At 39.7% G+C, this 21,021-nt stretch overlaps 2 protein-coding genes across 2 annotated transcripts; both read left to right on the top strand.

Annotated features, from left to right (window-relative positions):
• Nucleotides 1–120: 120 nt before the first annotated feature.
• Nucleotides 121–10,860, top strand: ercc3 (excision repair cross-complementation group 3). The gene is made up of 15 exons (XM_017482446.2): nucleotides 121–292; nucleotides 786–985; nucleotides 2,940–3,176; nucleotides 3,326–3,375; nucleotides 3,455–3,590; nucleotides 3,722–3,889; nucleotides 4,086–4,290; nucleotides 4,519–4,833; nucleotides 5,078–5,262; nucleotides 5,403–5,605; nucleotides 6,173–6,269; nucleotides 7,782–7,899; nucleotides 8,006–8,124; nucleotides 8,251–8,400; nucleotides 10,223–10,860. The coding sequence occupies exons 1-15, from the start codon at nucleotides 271–273 to the stop codon at nucleotides 10,358–10,360; spliced, it is 2,343 nt and encodes a 780-aa protein (XP_017337935.1). The 5' UTR covers nucleotides 121–270; the 3' UTR covers nucleotides 10,361–10,860.
• A 1,285-nt stretch (nucleotides 10,861–12,145) lies between these two features.
• Nucleotides 12,146–19,711, top strand: LOC108272716 (cytochrome P450 27C1). The gene is made up of 9 exons (XM_017481367.3): nucleotides 12,146–12,622; nucleotides 14,096–14,286; nucleotides 14,963–15,162; nucleotides 15,361–15,570; nucleotides 15,714–15,877; nucleotides 17,292–17,455; nucleotides 17,559–17,637; nucleotides 18,061–18,264; nucleotides 18,601–19,711. Exons 1-9 carry the CDS (start codon nucleotides 12,368–12,370, stop codon nucleotides 18,715–18,717), a joined length of 1,584 nt encoding a protein of 527 aa, XP_017336856.2. The 5' UTR covers nucleotides 12,146–12,367; the 3' UTR covers nucleotides 18,718–19,711.
• The last annotated feature ends 1,310 nt before the right edge of the window (nucleotides 19,712–21,021 follow it).

Below are 21,021 nucleotides of genomic sequence, written 5' to 3'. Positions count from 1 at the left end.
GTATGTTTTTATAATGTTTTCTTTCTATACACATGCCAGCTTGTCCTGCTGCCCGGCGTTAACATGCAGTTCTATTTTAACCACTAGGTGGCAGCAGCGCAGAGACATTGCGTCACGAGCCTCCCGTCTCACACAGCGAAGAAGAGTTCAGTAAACATGGTGGACGCAATTTATCATAATAGCGCTGCCGAATTTTGTATTATATTCATGTAGTCCGTTTGAAATTAGCGCTGTATTTATATAGTTCTTTTTTCCTGTATAGTGAGCGCTATGGGGAAAAAGGGTGACCGAGGTAATCACGGTATTTTATCTGGTGTAGTAAAACTACAACACTAGCATAAATCCTCAGATAATTCTAAACTATGGCTGAATTCTAAATCACTCATGTTGGATATGTAGTGTACTTCAGACGTCATTTCATGTCTCTCTATATTAGTGCACTAATCTAGGGAGCAGGACGCCATTTGGTTTAGTTAGCCAGGCGTCTAGATATATAGTTCATTTTTTCTTTTAAACAAATGATATATAAATAATCCTGGACTGTAGTGAAACTAATATTTATGTACAATATGCGATCGTTTTTCACTTTTTGACCACTGTAAAATCTTATAACTCATCCTTACTCTCTCATCCTCATACAGTGCACGCTAGGGAGTCAATTGGGATTCAGCCATTGTACATTTGCTCATTTATTTTTGTATTAAATCTTCTCATGTTAGTGTTATTCTATTCTAGCACTTCTCATGTAGTGCTAATCGTCTGATCACAAATTAATTGCTTTTCAGAGAGAAAGTCAAAGAAACACTATTACGACGATGAGGATTATGATGAGGATGCCCCTGGCAGCGAGTCACAGGAAGCCATACCCGCAGCGGCTGGCAAGCAGGTGGATGAATCCAGCACCAAACTGGATGAATATGGGGCTAAAGACTACAGGTTACAGATGCTGCTGAAGGCGGATCATTCCTCTCGACCTCTGTGGGTGGTAAGAGAACCAAAGCATGTGATCATTCTTACATACTACAGACTGTGAGCTCGATGATGGCCTTTTAACCATCATCTCATCTGTATACTGTACAATGGGGGAAATAAGTATTGAACGCGACAACATTTTTTTCAGTAAATATATTTCCAATGAGGTTATACGCATGAAATTTTCACCAGACATCAGTATTAACTCAAGAAATCCAGAAATATAAAGAATCCATAACATTAAAGTCCATAAATAAAGTTGTGTGTAATAAAGAGGAATGACACGGGAAAAAAGTATTGAACACGCTAACTGAAATTTATTTAATGCTTAACGGAGAAGACTTTGTTTGTAATGACAGCTTCAAGACGCTTCCTGTATGAAGGAATTAATTATCCACAGTATTCAGGTGTGATTTCTGGACCATTCTTCTAAACATATTGTCTTTAAATCTCGTTCAATTGGATTCAGGTCAGGTGATTGACTGGGCCATTCTAACACCTTGATTTTTTTTTCTCTGAAACCATTTGAGAGTTTCCTTTGCTGTATGCATGAAAATTTCATGCAAATAGCATCATTGGAAATATATTTACTGAAAAAAATGTTGACGCGTCCAATATTTATTTCCCCCACTGTATGCTGTCTCTCCCGCTTCCAAAGGAAGTCTGGTCAATCCAAAGTCGAATTCTTGCACATAGTGAATTCTGTCGTGACCAGCCGTGTGCCGAAGGCTGCATTCGGTGCTGCAGTTTGCACTTCGCCATCCAATCCCACTCGGCTTGTTTAGAGTCACTTCGGCAGCCGTGTTTTCTGACGCTGATGGGGCCGGAGTTGAACGTAGCGGTTTAAATCCTGGTCCTGGTTCAGCGGCTTGGAAAAATCTTCTATAAACATTACATCCTCCATCCAAGGAAGACCGCTCACTGAGCCATAAGGAGACACAGTCTCTACGGTGACGGACACGAGCTTCCATGCTGCGCATTTCCAGAATTCACCATTTCAAGCTGAGCCAAGAGCTCAAACTGTATATTATTAAATAGTGTAAAGTGTTATACAGATGTATTACCGTGCTTTGTTATTTGTTGCACTGATTTATTTATTTTCGTCTTTGGCTCGTTGCTGTTTGAAATGATAAACCCATGTCACTGTGTTACACTCGGAATGTGTGCGCGCTCATCGGTGTTTCAGAGCGGCTCGGTTCACAGTAAACGCCGCTCCATATCAACTTCATCTCTGTCTTTGCTGTGAGTTTGAGTCGCTTATAACCTGCAAAGCCAGATTGACTTTGGTTTTACGTTAACGTAATCTCATTTTTGTGGGCGGAGGTTTACAGCATTCACCTGATCGGTAATGAGAAGTGAATGCAAAAACTGTTGCCTCAGCCAAAATAAAAGTCACAGTGTCTAACCTATAAAAGTGAATTAAGTCAGAAAAACGCTGGTATTGTTATATTACTATATATTATTAGTACTAGTAAACACTGCTGCGAGGGAGTGATAGTAAATTTGACACCTTTTTCTCTTCTGACTGCCGTAATCCATCTTTCTAAATATATTTTTTTCTGTTCTTGGAAAGGAAATACTGGATTATTTTTTTTTCACTGATGGAGCAAGTGGTAATGCAAAAAGGATATTTGCTCTGGTCTCCCATACTCCTCTATAGAAGTTTACCCTGCTATAGTTTACTTAAACCCAGAAATGGATGTATATGCATGAACACAGTCCACTATAGCTGATGTATCGTGTTGTTTGATTGAAGTAACGTGCAGGTCTTAAAATTTTATTGAATACGGTATTAAAAAGTATTAAATTTGAAGTTCTGGATATCTGCCGATACCCTAATGAAGGTTAGGTTTAATTAAAGCGTTTAAGTGAAACAGTGGATTTTGGTAGCGCATTTTTATAAAAGTACAAAAAAAAATCGGATTGAAGTGTAAACTGTTGTATCGTTCTGTGTGTGTGTCTGTCAGGCTCCTGACGGTCATATCTTCCTTGAGGGGTTCTCGCCGGTCTACAGGTACGCTCAGGACTTTCTGGTGGCCATCGCAGAGCCGGTGTGCAGGCCCAGCCACGTGCACGAGTATAAACTGACCGCCTACTCGCTGTACGCGGCCGTCAGCGTCGGCCTGCAGACCTCAGACATTATCGAGTACCTGCAGAAACTCAGCAAGACGTCCGTCCCCGACGGCATCGTTCAGTTCATAAAGGTGTGAGCGCGACCAAAACCAGACGAGCGTGTAAAAGGCAGGGAAGGAGATGAATCAAGAGAGTTGCGTTTAAACGTAACCGAGAGACGCTTGTATATTGACGCACGGTAAAACTGACTGTCGTTTATTTTGTTGTTTCTGGGTTTCAGTTGTGCACGGTGAGCTACGGGAAAGTCAAGCTGGTACTGAAACATAACAGGTGTGTGTTCCGTTGTGATTCTCAGGCTTAGCTTACACAATTAGCTGATAAAGTGTAACAGTAAAAAGTGTGTGTGTAGGTATTTTGTGGAAAGTGCCTTTCCAGACGTAATCCAACGACTGCTGCAGGACACTGTGATTCGAGACTGTCGACTCCGTACCGCCGAGGGAGAGGAGCCTGAGCTCATCACGGAGGTCATCACTAACAAACCTGCGGTGAGAGAACACACACACACACACACACACACAATCAGCATGCCAGGTCATTTTCAGAAAGTCATTTTGCACTCGTAATCTGTACGCATTTAGATTAGAGGCTAGATATAATCTGATTCCTGTTCCCTCAGATCTCCAAGACTCTGCAGGATAACGGCGGCGCATCCACGTCGCAGTCAGCGGACGGACAGCACAGTAGTTCCCAGGTCCCCGAGGACATCTTCAGCTACTATGAACAGATGGACAAAGAGGAGGAGGAAGAGGAGGAGACTCAGACGGTCTCTTTTGAGATCCGGCAGGTAGGAGAGCGCGTCAAAGCGTTTAACGCATCTTTAACCCCCTCAGCTACGCCCGGCCGCGTTATATTTTAAACCACAAATTCCAGATTCGTTATGCTGACGTTAATTCAAGTTTTCTGACTCTTTAAAATCTATTGATTCTGTTCACGTCTGTGTGTTGAGCCCCTCTGCTGGTTTTTCGCTTGTTCTGTCTCAGGAGATGATCGAGGAGCTGCAGAAGCGCTGTATCCAGCTGGAGTACCCTCTATTAGCTGAGTATGACTTCCGCAACGACACGGTAAACCCCGACGTCAACATGGACCTGAAGCCCACCGCCGTGCTCAGACCGTACCAGGAAAAGAGCCTGCGCAAGATGTTCGGCAACGGTCGCGCTCGCTCCGGTGTGATCGTCCTGCCCTGTGGTAAACGTCCGCTACACATTTAGGATGATATACGGTTGAGTGCAAAAGTTTTTAACCCAGCCGCTACAGCTTGACATTACAAAATACTATTTATTTACTATTTATAGTATTGATATCAAGGGGATACAAACTTTTGTTCTAGCTAATAAAGATAACTGCTGACTTAAATATTTAGCGGGAAATATCTATCGTCTTTTCTTCTGTTCTTTCCCACATTGTGCTTTTCAGGAGCGGGGAAGTCTCTAGTAGGAGTCACAGCAGCCTGCACCGTGCGTAAGCGCTGTCTGGTGTTAGGGAACTCCTCCGTGTCAGTGGAGCAGTGGAAGTCCCAGTTTAAGATGTGGTCCACCATCGATGACTCGCAGATCTGCCGCTTCACGTCGGATGCCAAGGACAAGCCCATCGGCTGCTCGGTGGCCATCAGCACGTACTCCATGCTGGGCCACACCACCAAGCGCTCCTGGGAGGCTGAGAGAGTGATGGAGTGGATGCGCAGCCAGGAGTGGGGGCTCATCATCCTCGACGAGGTCCACACAATCCCAGGTGTGTTCATTGCAGTTCTTCGCTATGTTTCCATATTTTGAACGTCAAAAACCTGAATCAAACCAATGATCATGATCGATAGATGAGTAAAATATCATAAGAATTTGAGGAGTTTTATGAGTTTGAGGATTTAAAAAACCTTGAGAGAGTCGAAAAACATTAGTGGCTTAACATGCCTGGGTTCTGAACTAATTCCTTAATGAAGGCACTTTTTTGCTTTCCGGCTTTCTCTTCTATCATACAGCAAGAATGTTCAGGCGTGTTTTGACCATAGTCCAGGCCCACTGTAAGCTGGGTTTGACCGCCACCCTGGTACGAGAGGATGATAAGATCGTCGATCTCAACTTCCTGATTGGGCCCAAGCTGTACGAGGCCAACTGGATGGAGCTGCAGAACAACGGCTACATCGCGAAAGTGCAGTGTGCTGAGGTGAGCCACACGAGCTACAATAACAGCGCGGGATGCAAAGGGATTAAATATCGATCTTACGCACTCCCAGTTTGCATGCGCATCAAAAACAGAAGTGGATATAGATGTACGAGCGCTCTTTAACCACGTTCGTTTCGCAGGTATGGTGTCCTATGTCCCCGGAGTTTTATCACGAATACGTGGCTATAAAGACGAAGAAACGGATCCTGCTTTACACCATGAACCCCAACAAGTTCCGCGCCTGCCAGTTCCTCATCCGCTTCCATGAGAGACGCAACGACAAGATCATCGTCTTCGCCGACAACGTCTTCGCGCTCAAGGAATACGCCATCCGCCTTAACAAGTAAAGAAGCGTGCTAAGTCGTTGTTTTCGATACAGTCACCGGTGTTATCTGAAACGAGGAACATCACAGGAAAGCTGTTATGAGTTGATTTTAATAATAATAATAATAATAATAATATATATAAAAATATATTTAAAAATAATCATCATCATCATCGTCAATTCGACTTATTTTGCCAAGTATAAACGCGTGGTTAAAAACGGTATCGTGATACAGTCCAGATGCAGGACGCACAAAATGACCGGTCACTAATTGGCCGGTCGTTTTCATACTCTAAAATCAATATATACGAATGCAGATCTTTTAATATATGTTGCCTTTTTTCAGGCAGCTTAAGGAAGCACCCAAAATCGAAATATAAAATTTTTTCTATTAACCTTTTATGTCTGCTTCTCCTCATGGTTGGTACAAATCTCATGTACCAGGATGACCTTTGCTTTGACCTCTGAGCTCAAGCCTCTAATCAAATCAGTTGCTTTCTTGTGAACCTGAATCTTCTCTTAAGAGCAGTTTTAACACATTTAACATTATGCCACATTGTAACGCCTTTCCTTTTTCTTCTCCAGACCGTACATTTACGGACCGACGTCACAAGGGGAGCGAATGCAGATCCTGCAGAACTTCAAGCACAACCCAAAGATCAACACCATTTTCATCTCCAAGGTGTAACGCACCTCATACACGGAGTAGAGTACAGACGTGGTCAAGCGGTGCTGAGAAGCTGTGTCACCAGGCTCATTGTAGTTTTCTAGATTACTTCACATCACCAAGTGTCCATTATTACACTGTTTGTATAGCTGCGTAAGGTTGACAAAAGCATTTATTTTACATTCATCCTTCCCACATGTACTCCAGGGACGAGGTCAGGTGGTTTTATTAACCATTAATCGGATCAGCTTAACTTGAACAAAGCAGCCACTACGGTTTGTGCTCCTCTCGGCTGGAATGCGTTTAAAGCCTTGATGATCAGATTTTCTGTTCTTTAGTCCATCTTTGTCATCACATCCTTGTTCTAACAGTGGTTCTAACGCTGCTCAGTCTGAAGTGGTACGACTGTGTTCATCTGTATATAGAAAACTGATTAAGGTTATGATTTTATGAATTGGAGGAAAATGTTATTTTAGGAAGCATGACATAGGTGTTATACATGACTTGGAGTTTTTTCTTTCCACTCCTTCTTTAGACTATACATCATATACACACAGGCACATCACAAGAGGAGTGAATGCAGATGCTCCAGAATTTATATATATATATATATAAGAATTTATTATATATATATATATATATATATATATATATATATACACACACACACAGTGGGGAAACAAGTGTTGGACGTGTCAACATTTTTTTCAGTAAATATATTTCCAATGAGGCTATTCACATGAAATTTTAACCAGACATCAGTATTAACTCAAGAAATCCAGAAATATAAAGAATTCACAACATTAAAGTCCATAAATAAAGTTATGTGTAATGAAGAGGAATGACACGGGAAAAAAGTATTGAACACGCTAACTGAAATTTATTTAATACTTAGTGGAGAAGCCTTTGTTTGTAATGACAGCTTCACTTTATTATCATGGTCAAAGTGTTATTAATGTAGGCTCACATGAGCTGGATATAATTACTATAATGTTAATTACTTATTACATACATTAACTCTTAGATTTTTTTTAAGGATTTGTACTTTAACTAAAGTTATAATTAAAAATTACTCATTGTCCCCTATGTTTTAATTTAGACCCTCCAAGTACTGGTTACTGTTCACAGCTTAAAATGTTTTTTTTTTTTTTTTCTTTTCTTTTGACCAGCTACCAGTTCATTTAATGACTTTGCTGTGTGCATACCTTAATTTAATTAAAATCTTTCACTCAAGTATAATTTTCAGCATCAACCTCCAAGTTTTTGCAAAAGCTCTTTACGCTCATGAAATCCCCAGATCTGCACGTTTACCCGAGAACAATGCTGTTTCAAAAATAAATAAATAAATAATCACCTTGCTAAACAAATAGCTTTTCAAATTTCATACTAAAGATTGAGACTCAAAGAGTCGCTGAAAATAAATTTCTTTAACAAGCTTTTACCGAGCTCAGAGCGGTGTAGTCGAGAGATATGGGCCTTGTGCAATTTCAAAACCTTAATCACTAACGCTTTCCTTCTCTGTCTCAGGTAGGAGACACGTCCTTTGACCTGCCCGAGGCAAACGTTTTGATTCAGATCTCGTCTCATGGAGGGTCTCGTCGACAGGAGGCTCAGAGACTGGGCAGAGTGCTGCGTGCCAAGAAAGGTAACACTGACCAAAAAAAAACAACTCAGAAAAGCATTCTGAAATGTCTTTCTTCCTGTCTACTGATCTGTGTAGGACTAAAGGTGGTGGTGTTTTTTTTGTGCAGGAATGGTTGCTGAGGAATACAACGCCTACTTCTACTCACTGGTGTCTCAGGACACACAGGAAATGGCTTATTCTACAAAGAGACAGCGCTTCCTGGTGGACCAGGGATACAGTTTTAAGGTTTAACACTACACTACCATTTTATTAGGCTACTTTTATTTCATTCGGTGTAGCTTTCACGACGATTTAAAAGCTTTTTTCAATATTTAAACTTGAATCTAAGCGATCTCTCATTCTCTCGTTAAGGTGATCACTAAGCTGGCAGGAATGGAAGAGGAGGACTTGATGTTCTCGACACGTGAGGAACAGCAGCAGCTGCTACAGAAAGTTCTGGCAGCGACTGACCTGGACGCAGAGGAAGAGGTGGTGACCGGAGAGTTCGGAGGGAAAACTCAGGTACACGTAATTATGATTTTATAATTAAACGGATACGAATTACCACGTTCTTCGTTAATAAATTATAACATGGTTATAGGTTGCAAATTGCTGTAGTAGAAGAGAAATAAAACACTTTGGGACGTGCTGTTTTAGGAAACTAATCCGCTTTTGGGTTGTTACAGTAACTCGGGTGATATCACACCACCCCATCATTGATTATTTTCCTTAAAAGCATGTCCCCATGTGATTTAATCCTTTATAATGATATACAGAGAAATCGTTGCAGTTTAGTTTGACATATATGATGTTAACTTGTTTAAAACGTCCAGTGTTTACAAAGAAAAGCCAGCAGAAGAATGTGTACACTCAGCAGAATATAAACAGGTGTCACGTATAGGTAGGTCCCATCAGGAAGTGCTGAAACAGCACTCAGCATTCTGGGTTCAAAGTCTGAACATGCCGTCGGTGTGAAAGCCGCATGTAAACACTGACATGGAGCATTATTTTTGGGTAATGCTTTACACTGAGGTTCCTTTAAATGCCATTATTTAAACACATTAGTTACCATCAGCATTAATACACCATCAGCAGCATTATTAACAACCTGTATTAATTAATGTTTTCTCTTATTATAAACCAAACTACATAGTGTTCGCATCCCATAAGTCAGTAAAATTACGCCAAATATCAACCAGCACATTTGCACATAATTAGCAAAGTTCAGAACTGGTTTTAATATTCGGTAAGTTATCAACACTGAGTAACATGCTGTAATGAAATGTTTGCTAATTTATTCGTAAGATGAATAAAAATAAACATTTTGTTAATGTCAGTTAATACTGGTGTTACTTTATACCACAGCATGGTTGAACGTTCAAATCTGATTGGTCAGAAGGTGTGCATGAAATTTCGTATCACCACAGGAACAGGTTGTTCCAGCTGTAACACAAACAGTAGGTTAATATTAATGTGCTCGTTCTAATACGTTATTGTTTATATAGTAACGGCTCATTTACAGGGACTTGTATGGCAGATGTTAAGACTAGCGATAAATAGATTTTAAAAAATATTTAAGGTTTATGGTAGGAGACTTGAGTATCAGTGCCTAGTAATAGTCACGATGCTTTGCAAAGTTTATCAGCACAAGAAAGCAACTTGGATTCTGTGCCTCTCCACTCTTCCTCCAGACTCTGGGACCTTGATTTCCAAATGAAATGCAACATTTACTTTCCTCTTCACCATGATTATGGTTGTGTACTGAACCACATTGAGAGAATAAAGACTCAGGAAACCTTTGCAGGTGTTTTGAGTTAACTAGCTGATTAGAGCTCTTCTCACGTCGACATTTCTGTATTATAAATTCTTTATTCTAATATTTTGAGATACTGGATTTTTGATTTCCATGAGCTCTAAGCCGTAATCAAGATTAAAACAAAAGAAGGCTAGAAATATGTCACTTTATGTGTAATGAATCTAGAATATATGAAAGTTCCACTTTTTGAATGAAATTATGGGGAAAAAATGAACTTTTCCACAATATTCAAATTTTTTGACATGCACCTGTATATTAATCAAAAGTACATTAAGGTACATGATTCACAACCAGCACATCAGTCTATTAATTGTGTAAATAAAATCTTAAGAGAACTAGGTTATAATGTGACCTAAAATCAAATGTGGCTTCTACATAACTAAAGTAATTTTTTTTTTATTTTTTTATTTTTATTATTTTTTTTAAATAAGGTGATTTTCTCATTCTCCAGAATTTCTTAAGGTTTCTTTCTTTCCTCCCCTACACCTTCATTTATTGATTGATTGATTGGTTGTTCCTCCTCTGTAGTTTTCTCGCCGAACCGGTACCATGAGCTCCATGTCAGGAGCAGACGACACCGTCTACATGGAGTACCAGTCATCACGCAGCAGCAAGATGGCAGCCCTCAAGAACGTTCACCCTCTCTTCAAACGCTTCCGAAAGTGAGCGCGGAGAAGAACAGCACTTCTAATACTCACTCACACAACTTTCCTGAAAGTCTCAAACCCCAGGTCTAAACTTGGCGTCTTTATAGAATATTACCAACAAGCTGTTGGTGAGAGACCGGGAAGAAAGAGTGGGTGTAGTTACAATATAGTGTTGTCTTAACATAGACTAAAGCACTAATGGAAAAAGAAATAAAGTCTGAAACGAAGAAAATGTGATGCGGGTGGTCCACTGAGTTTCTCCAAAATGTTCAAATATATATTGAAATATACTTTTCAAGTACTTTATGATTTAGAGCGTGCATACTGGGAAAGAATAAACACCCAGCCTGTGCCGTGGCTTGCCATGACCTGATCTGTGTAAGCAATATGGAGTGAAATCTGTACTGGTGACTTTTTGTATTTTATTTATTTTGTTTTGTATCAAATGCAAGCTGTTTCTCATTGACTATTTCATTATATTTCATGAAAATATCAATAAAAGTCTTCTGTGTAAATCTGTATTGTTTTGTAATCATGTTATGAATGAACAAGGAGAAATGTTGTGTACTGTTCAGGAAAGCAGGAGATTTTCTCCTAATCTTTGCGTTTATATAATGAATGATACAGACTCTTTCCAAGAATTTTACCTCAGAAGACCTATTGGACCCCTGCACTGTTGTGGTTGCCAAATTGGATAAAATACCCCTTGAGGTTCCATGCTTGATGGCTTTTAAGTTGAGAATGCAAGTGGGAGTTCTGTTATCAAAAACAGTCCAAACAATCAAAATTTAATCTCCGACACACTTTCTTGTCATAAACCATATCTTCTTCTCAAAGTATAAAACAGCAATTAAAAGAAAGAAAATCATTTTCATGTTAACCGCTTTCGACTCTATAGGAAACCGCTTAATGTACCATGGCCAAATGTTTGTGCACCCATATGCACAAACATTTGAAGATCCCAGTCCAGATTTATTCTTCCTTTGCTGTTATAATAAGTTTAATAATGTTATAACAAAAAAGAAAAAAACAAAAACAAAGCGAGCTTGTCACGTTACCGAGAAACCAAAAAGCAAGCACAAATTCCTCTGTCCTGAAGACTTTCCTCTGGTGGAAAACTTACTGACTGTTAAAAATCGCTAACACCGGAGACTCCTTTTCCATGTCAACGATTAGACGTGTTTGTTTGTTAAATAACAACAAATTGTTTATCTGTTTAGGCCTGTCCTGATTATTAGACTACGGAGATCCTCTGCCATACAAATCTGTGTAGAAATGATAAGGTTAGAAGGAGCGTATTAGTATACATCTGAGATTTGCCTTGCAGCTGGAACTACTGTCAGAGCTGTTGCTATAGAAAATCAGCAACACCTTCTGCCCAATCACAACGGAGAATTCACCAGTGCTGTGAAAAAGATTGCGATGATCAAATCAGATCAGATTATTCATCTTTACCAGTGTAGATCATTAAAATAGTGGTGACTCAGTGGTTAAAGGCTCTGGGTTACTGATCAGGCGTTCAAGCTCCAACACTGCCAAGCTACCACTGCTGGGCCCTTGGGCAAGGCCCTAACCCTCAATTGTTCAGTTGTACAAGGAGATAAATGTAAGTCGCTCTGGATAAGAGCACCTGCCAAATGCCATAAAATGTAAATGTAAAATGGCTGTTTGGTGTGCTATGTGTAAAAATGACTGGTGAACTTTGACAGCTTGCAGGTTTGTTCATCATGAAGAGCTCAAAGTTTACAGGTGACCCGCAGTGACGTCATAACGAGTCTTTCATATTCCCTTGTAGACTTTTTTTTTTTTAATAAACCAGGAGGTGAATTGTTACATAGTGATGGATATAATACAAGGATTTCAGACTCCCTTGGCATTTGCTTCGACACGCCCACTCTGGAGAACTTCCCCTCTTGTGTTTGTGTTCCTGTGTTGAAGAAAGTTCTTGAGTTCCTCTGCTGGAGCTTTGAGACGTCGTTTCTTTTCTGTCGACTGTTCTATATTTTCCTCTTTTGCAACTTCTGCAATGGCTCTCCGGAACGCTCTGCTTCGTATCAGCCGTAAATCGCTGCACAATGACACGAGCACGCGGGTTCTGCTGCAGCGTCGCGCGCTACACAGCTCCACTGTGCCCGAAGAACCCGCACGAGACGCCACCGATGCAGAGCTGAAGCACGCGGGACCGGTAAAGAGCCTGCGGGAAATGCCCGGTCCTAGCGCCATCGGGAACCTTATCGAGTTCTTCTACAGAGACGGCTTCAGCCGCATCCACGAGATCCAGGTTCAAGTGTCCCTACCTTGTAATTAAAAGGAAGCACATGACGTCATTTTCCTCGTCTACCTTGTGCATTAGTTTGAGTTTTGTTTAAACTCAATGACAAAATTGAAAGAATACTTTGCTATTTTTTTGTTAGACAAAATGGCTTAAGTGTTTAATATACTGTAGTCTGGCGCAATCTGCATTACTTAACCCGTGGAATAAAAATGTGAAAATAGGACAAGCCATATTTTATTTAATGATATGCCCGAACATATTTTGACAATTTGTTTACATGATTATTGAAGATGGTAGAAGAATTTTTGTTATATTCAGTATGAGTTCTGATTTGTATAAATGATTGAGCAGCATGCATATTAGAGGTCGACCGATACGATAACGAAGTTGGGCGGTAGCTGCCGATAACCGAATTATCACCTGATAGTTTTTAAAACTGATACCGTATGAAAACACAACATTCAAAGTTAAATACTGCTGAACTTTATTACAAAAATAAACAGTACTGGCCGTACCATGAAAATGTACTGTACTTGTTTAAATGAAATAAATATATAAACTATTAATTAAATAAAATATGTACATCCAACCGAACCAAAAAGTAACACTCCAAATAACAAATAAATATAGACATCCAAAATGAACAAAAAAACACATCAAATAACACAACAAAATTTGTCAGTGATGGTTTTTATTTCGCCTATAGAGATCGCTCTCGTACTGTATAATGAATGCGCTTGCTTCTCAGCCGCAACCGTTTTGCCGATAACTGATAGTTCCAGAAATCGCTTATCGGTGTCGATTAAGATACAAAACCGTTCAATTGGTCGACCTGTAATGCATATATATATATATATATATATATATATATATATATATATATATATATATATATATATATATATATATATATATATATATATATATAAGGGTTAACTAGTATTTAAATAGGTGAGGTACTAGAGTCAGGTGGTGATCACTAGTCACGTCTTCAACTGATAAGCAAATTTCCACTCCATACTCTTACACAAAAAAAGGTAAAATCTTGAATCCTTATGATTCCTACAAACCTAAACATTTTTAACTATCCAAAGAACCCCAAGTGACATGACTTTCTATGCAGATATTTATGATTTGAGTAATGTTTTATCTATAAATTGAATCTCATCAAGTAGCAACATGAATGCACTGGCTTGATTTAAGCCAGTTCTACTCTTTATTAATGCTCTATGGAGTGTCCATGAGGTGCCTGCGTTAAAAACACGACAATCTGGGCTCAATATTAGCTATATACTATATGTAGGTTAAAATGCATCACATGTATTGATTGGCATCTGAGATGCCTAAGTAGACAAGAGCCATGTAAATGAGATTACAATGATGAGTTTTGGATTTGCTGTTGTGTTGAACATCATGTAGTAGCAGTGATTGAGTATACTATATCTCACGTGCATCTCTTTCTTTTCCCTGTTCTCTCAGATGGAGCACAGTCAGAAGTACGGGAAGATCTTTAAGTCACGCTTTGGGCCGCAGCTGGTTGTGTCGGTAGCGGGCCGAGACTTGGTGGAGAAGGTGCTCAGGGCTGAAGGTGTAGCTCCTCAAAGAGCCAACATGGAGTCCTGGAAAGAATATAGAGACATGAGAGGACGTGCCACTGGCCTTATCTCTGCGTAAAGCCTATTTTACATTTATGTGTTTGTGACTGTTAACGCTGTGTATCTTATTGACATTTTTGCAATATGTGTAGAAATATTTTTTTTAGAAATGGTTGACATGATAACAGGAAGAGAATAAAGTCAGGCTGTCCGGTGATTGATATTAGGTGAAATATGTGCTTTGTGCTATTTACATTTACAGGCAGTTATGATGACATGATTTTAGAGAGAAAGCATCTGGCCTTCTTGTTATCTGTTGGCTCACCACAACAAGGCACAAGATCACAGGTTAAACCTAGTTAAAGTTTGTGTTAGGCAGAACATAAATGCGTGTCTTTTATTTCCCCTTCTGTAAATTAGCTTTTCTGCCCAGCGATTTTTATTTACATTTGTTCTGACCAAGTAGTTCTTGTATTATTGTAGAAAGGGATCAAAAACCATAAACGCTAAGGCTATACTGTAAAAACTTGCACCTCTACACATGCTGTATATTCCAGCCACAAGTTCAACTCTGGTGAACTTTTCTGAATGGACGACAGAGCATAATTAGTACGCATCAGCATGCATTGGTGTGAGCGGTCTGTCAAGACATTCAGATAAATGGTAGTTCAGTTTTCAAGGATTCCAAGTCTTGGTGAATGCTGCCTAACTGTAAACAGTTATAAGACGTGTGCCACTTTGTTCTCTTCAGTGAGGCTGATGATTGGTTGAAGATGCGCAGTGTGCTGCGACAGCTCATCATGCGTCCACGCGATGTTGCAGTATTCTCAGACGACGTTAATGAAGTGGTGGCAGACCTGGTGGTAAAAGTGCGCAAACTGCGCAGACAGCAGCCTGATGGACTTACAGTCCTCAACGTCAACGACCTGTTCTTCAAATTTGCTATGGAAGGTGAGTGTGTGAATGTGTCAGAGGAATTTCTCTAAATTAATTTTTTTTAAATTAAGGTTTTTATAAAAACACAAAGTTGAATACATTTCTCTCAGGCTTGGTAATGTTTACATCCAAGAAATGTGTTTTGACTCTGATGGCCTTCCATATTGCTTTTCATGCAATCGAGTTTATTTTGTGATCAAACCCTAATCGTAGGTGTGGCATCCATCTTGTACGAGACCCGTCTGGGCTGCTTGGAAGACGAGATTCCCAAGATGAGCCAGGAATACATAGAGGCCCTCCATCTCATGTTTAGCTCCTTCAAGACCTCCATGTATGCCGGCGCCATCCCCAAATGGCTGCGACCCATCATTCCCAAACCGTGGGTGGAGTTCTGCCGTTCCTGGGATGGCCTTTTCAAATTCAGTAAGCATTTAGGGGGAATTCTGGGAAGGTGTGTGTGTGGCTAGGTTCTTGAAAACATGCATGGCAACTGTGTACCAAATGGATTTGTGTGTGTGTGTGTGTGTGTGTGTGTGTGTGTGTGTGTGTGTGTGTGTGTGTTTCAGGCCAGATCCACATTGACAGGAAGTTGGCAGGGATCAAGCAGAAGGTGGAGAGGGGAGAGGAGGTGAAAGGAGGTCTGCTTACTCACATGCTGGTCACCAAGGAGATGAATCTGGAAGAGATCTACGCCAACATGACTGAAATGCTCTTGGCTGGCGTGGACACGGTACGAATATTTAATAATTGTTGATTATTTTCCTATAGCAGCATGTCCTGAAGTGTTTAATTCCTAATATAACATAGCAATTTGCCTATGAATACATAATTGCATGACATTACAAGTTTTATTAATTAAAGAACATAATTTTAAAAAAATTATAGTTACATTTTATTTTATTTATAATATTTATCACTTATGTTATAGCACCTATAAACAGTTGTTCCCTCACCAGCTCTCTTTTCTCTCTCTCTTTAAGTCAGTTAGACAAAATGCAGCTTAAATGTTTGCGTATCAAATTTTCTGTCCTGAAGTCTTTCTCATAATAAATTGTTATAATGTATTTTAATACCTGTGAAACACTCTATATCCTATGAATATGCATAAATAAGCAATCTGGAGATGCCCCCATGTCCTGCTGTCTTCACACATAACTAGCTGGCTAGCTAACTGCTAGAAAACTAGCTTGCGTTTGTCAGGGAGGCATGAGGGATTTCAGTATCCAACTTCTGATTTTCCATCATCATATTCTGAGTAGTCGAAGTCAAACCTGTCAAAATATACCACAACAACCAAGATTTGTTTCATGACAGACTTAGCCAAATTAGCTATTGAAATATGGATAAGGTTTCTTAGTTTTAAATGGTGGGGGTGGGTGTAATTAATGTAAACATATTTTACCCAAACACATATATATATTTGATATAAAAAGAATCAGTCAAACAGGATGAGTTAAGCATTTAAAAATGTTGTTTTTGAGTTCAGGGAGGCATTAAACTACACATTTTGTAGTATGAGAGCAGACTACAACTCTCTGCAGATAATCCCATCTAATCCTGTGCCAAAGGCTAAAGTGCTAGTCATTTTGCAATACATAAGCAGGTTGTACTCAAGTGCTCTTGTGTGTGTGCGCGTGTGTGTGTGTGTGTGTGTGTGAGATTTTTGATTATAGTAGCTTCCTAACAACCTGGGATATGCAAATAAAACATTTTCAGTATACTTATATATGTTACAATACTTCCTTTTCTTTCTTTCTTTCTTGACTGATTAAAAACTATGCAAGTCCCCTACCACGCAAAAAGTGCTGACTAGGGGTGCTTATTTGTTATTTTTAGTTTTGTTGAAACACTGAAATATGTCATTTTGGCAATGAAATATTTTCGATTCAACACGTCGGGAATCTCTTTATATTCGTTCAACACTCAGTTTTAACCAGCACGTTGTCCACTATGTTTGTTTTTCTCACTTGTCCTCCCCAACCAGTGACCTGATTGGTCGGGAGGTAAAAAACAAAAACGTTTAACATCACTCTGCCCTTTTCTGACAAGTTTTTCTGGAAAGAAATGTGAACGCAACCAAGTCATATATGGAAAGGACAGGAGAAATATTCTAATCTTTAACAAACTTTTCTTCCACCCTCCAGACGTCTTTCACATTATCGTGGAGTACATACCTCCTGGCCAAGCATCCCATGGTACAACAGGAGATCTATGAGGAAGTGACGCGTGTACTCGGTGGACGAGTCCCAACTGCTGATGATGTTCCTCAGCTGCCACTCATTAAGGGACTCGTCAAGGAGACACTCAGGTAAAAACATCTCGCACTCCTGTCACTTATCCAGTGGGAAATGTTTTCTGCTCCTAACCGCAAAATTATGTCAAAAAATATTTGTTCTCTGTGTCGACTGTAGGCTTTATCCTGTTCTTCCTGGAAATGGTCGAATCACTCAGGACGACCTCATTGTTGGAGGTTATTTCATCCCCAAAGGCGTACGTCTTGGTTATGCATGTTTGTGTGTCTGCTACGGCTGTCACTTTTTTTTTTTTTTTTTTTTTAATTACTGGCCTCAGAATTACAGTTTATGTTTCTGTACCGCCCTCATATTACCGGCCCTAATATAAAATATCACTAATTAATTTGCCTTTTTTCCTAGATAGTGATGAATAACAAATGGATTTCACGTGTGTGCATCTTCATATTTGAATAGAGAAATGCAATTTATGCGTATGTTTATTTTATGCGGTCATTTTTCAGCGGTCTTTTGAAGGGTGCCAATATTTATGGAGCTGACTGGGTTTTTACAGCAGTTGCTAGAATTCATCGATATTCTGGCAACAATATGAGATGAATTCTAGCAACTTTTGTAAAACACAGTTAACCTCAAAAATATTGGCACCCTTCTCTCATTTCAGACTCAGCTGGCTCTTTGTCATTACTCCACCTCCATGGATGAGGAGAATTTTCCCAAAGCGGAAGAGTTCCGTCCCGAACGCTGGCTCCGTAAAGACACTTTGGATCGAGTGGAAAATTTTGGCTCCATTCCTTTCGGCTACGGCATCAGGAGCTGCATCGGCAGGAGGATAGCAGAACTCGAGATGTACTTGGCTCTCACCCAGGTGTGTGTGTGTGTGTGTGTGTGTGTGTGTGTGTGTGTGTGTGTGTACATGAAACAGAACATGCATATAGCTATGTTCTTGTTTTATAGCCGTGTACCTCATTTAGATAAATTTTATCTGGCTCAAACAATGTGACCTTTAACACCTGTTGTGTCACACACACAAGTTTAACTAAAGTTCATCAGATTGACTTTTGCATGAGTGCTGATAAGCCGAATTGAAGTCACAGAAAGGCTTCCAGCATTAACACACAAATTAGACATAACTTCTCTGTACTCTGTACGGTTTTTTCCCCCAGCTGTTTATATTCCCTAACACTTGTGTGATCTCTTCCAGCTCCTTCAGAAGTTCCACATCGAGGTGTCTCCGCTCACAGGCGACATCCAAGCCAAAACTCATGGCCTGCTGTGTCCTGCAGCTCCCATCAATGTCAGGTTTATCGACCGTGTATAAACCCCCGTCCCCTTCCTGAATGTACATATAACGTATGTTTAAATTATCCTGACATTGTTGCCCATAGTTGTATAAGAAAATCATAATCATAATGTTATACATGGAAAGAAACAACAACAAAGTTAATCTGATCATGCCAAGCTTCACCAGCAATACTCCCAACTCAAAAGGGTTAATAAGCTTCTTGCCACTACATGATCATAGACATTTAAATGAGGGGACAGAACAGCTGATTGTCAACTATTTTATCAAAACAATAAGCCTGTTTCTTTTGCACATTGCAGCACCCTGGTCTGCTATGCAGTATAACTAGCTAAACAGCAGGGTGTAGCAATTATACCTGATTTTACTGCTTTCCTAAATCAACGTGCCACTAGGAATATGTAGAAACAAGGCGATATGTATGTTCTGTCATACCTACAGTACTGTACATGCTTTTCTAGCGATAGCACTGTTCACAAGGATGCTGTCAATCAGTATGTTGTCTGATGCCCATGCAATACTGATCAGGCAGAAAATATTAATTTTACTTGCTTTAAGCTATAATTAAATTGTAGTAGGGGATATCATTTTAAATTGTGTTGCCAGGGGCTTTAAATTAGTGTGCATATACAAGCTTATATTATTGATTCTGTTTTTTTCCTTTATGCCTTTCTTGCCTTTTAATTGCACACAGGTCAACTCCATTCAACTAATTATGTGACTTATGTAATTATGTATCTGGTTTCACCAGCACTGTGTTGTTGTGCTGTCATGTATGACAGTTTGTTGTTTTAAAATTATAAATAGGAAATAATGCCTTGTGTGTAAATACTAAATACATGACCTGAATTTAAACTTTGTAGCATTTAAAGACTTAATCACCAGGAAATTAGCAGAGTTCTGTGCGCTATGTGCTAATGTGTTCAGTGAAGTGGAATATATAATGATAGAAAAAAGGAAGTTCAACCACATTGTGTAAATAAAGAACAACAATAATGTCTGTGAACATCAAGAGTCATCCTGTTTCAGTTCTTCACAACAGTACCTTTCCACTAAGGCCTGTTGTAACCTCTGTAAAGCCAATAACTGTGTTTACCACTGGTTGAATAATAGTCTCAGCTTCAGTATATATATTCATCTCATTTAAATTCCAAAACTGACTGACAAGCAAGCAATCATCCTGAGAGCGCCATCCCCACAGTGAGACATGGTGCTGGTAGCATCATGATGGCTTTCTGTCTATTGCCCTTCTTACCCGGGCACTGATGTTTGGTGGATGGTAGTCATAGTTGTGCCAAATTCTTTCCATTTCAAAATAATGCAGCTAATGGTAGGTTTTAATAATGGAGCTCTGTGGGATGTTCAAAGTTTGGGATTTTTAAAATAATAATAAGTGATGTATATTTTCTAGAACATTGTTTTGATAGCTCCTTGGTGTTCATGATGCTGTTTGTTTAGTTATGTTCTCTAACAAATGCTGGGGTCTTCCAGGAATATACAAGTGTATTTATTTAATTGCACACAGGTCGACTATATTCAACTAATTATGTGTCTTATGTGATTTCACTAGCACTAATTTAGGTGTTTCAGAGCAAAAGGAGTGAATACTTGTGCAGTTACATTTATTTACATTTATTCAATTAGCAGAAGCTTTTATCCAAAGATGCTTACAAATGAGGACAAGCAAAGTGATACATCAGACAGAGAACAATACAAGTAGTGCTCCCATACAAGATTTTTTATTGAGTGCCAGAGGAGCAAAGTTCACAGCGTAGAGGTGTAAGAGCAGGTGTAAGTGCAGCTTTTTTCTTGAGTGTGACAAGTTAGGGGTTAGTTAAGTGTTCACTGAAGAGCTGGGTCTTTAGCCATTTTTTGAAGATAGTGGCAGATTCTGCTGTACGGATTGAGTTTGGAAGTTCATTCCACCACTGAGGGACAGCCAGTTTGAAGGTTCTGGAAAGGGACCTCATGCTGTGCTGAGTAAGCTCTACCAGGCAGGTTGTGGGAGGGAACATAAAGTTCAAGGAGACTATTGAGGTAGGGGGGTGCTGTTCCAGACGAGGTCTTGAATATGACGTGGGCATCTACAGGAAGCCAGCGGAGGGAGACGAAGAGGGGCAATCGAAACTTTAAATTTGCTTTCATTTTGTTACCCCAAAAGTAGTGTTGCTGCAGGCTCCCCGGTTTGTTCTTATGTCCACGTGGGTTTCTTCTGGGTTCTCCAGTTTCCTTCAACCTTGCAAAAGCGTGCCAGGTGACTCTAAACTGGCGTCTCATTCCGGGAGTGTATTCCTGTCTCACATCCAGTGTTCCCGGGGTACA

This window comes from Ictalurus punctatus, chromosome 12 (genome assembly GCF_001660625.3).
Source record: "Ictalurus punctatus breed USDA103 chromosome 12, Coco_2.0, whole genome shotgun sequence".
In the NCBI taxonomy this organism is placed as follows: Eukaryota; Metazoa; Chordata; class Actinopteri; order Siluriformes; family Ictaluridae; genus Ictalurus; species Ictalurus punctatus.
The sequence above is the reverse complement of the archived record's forward strand: the minus strand, read 5'-3'. Positions and strand labels throughout refer to the sequence as shown.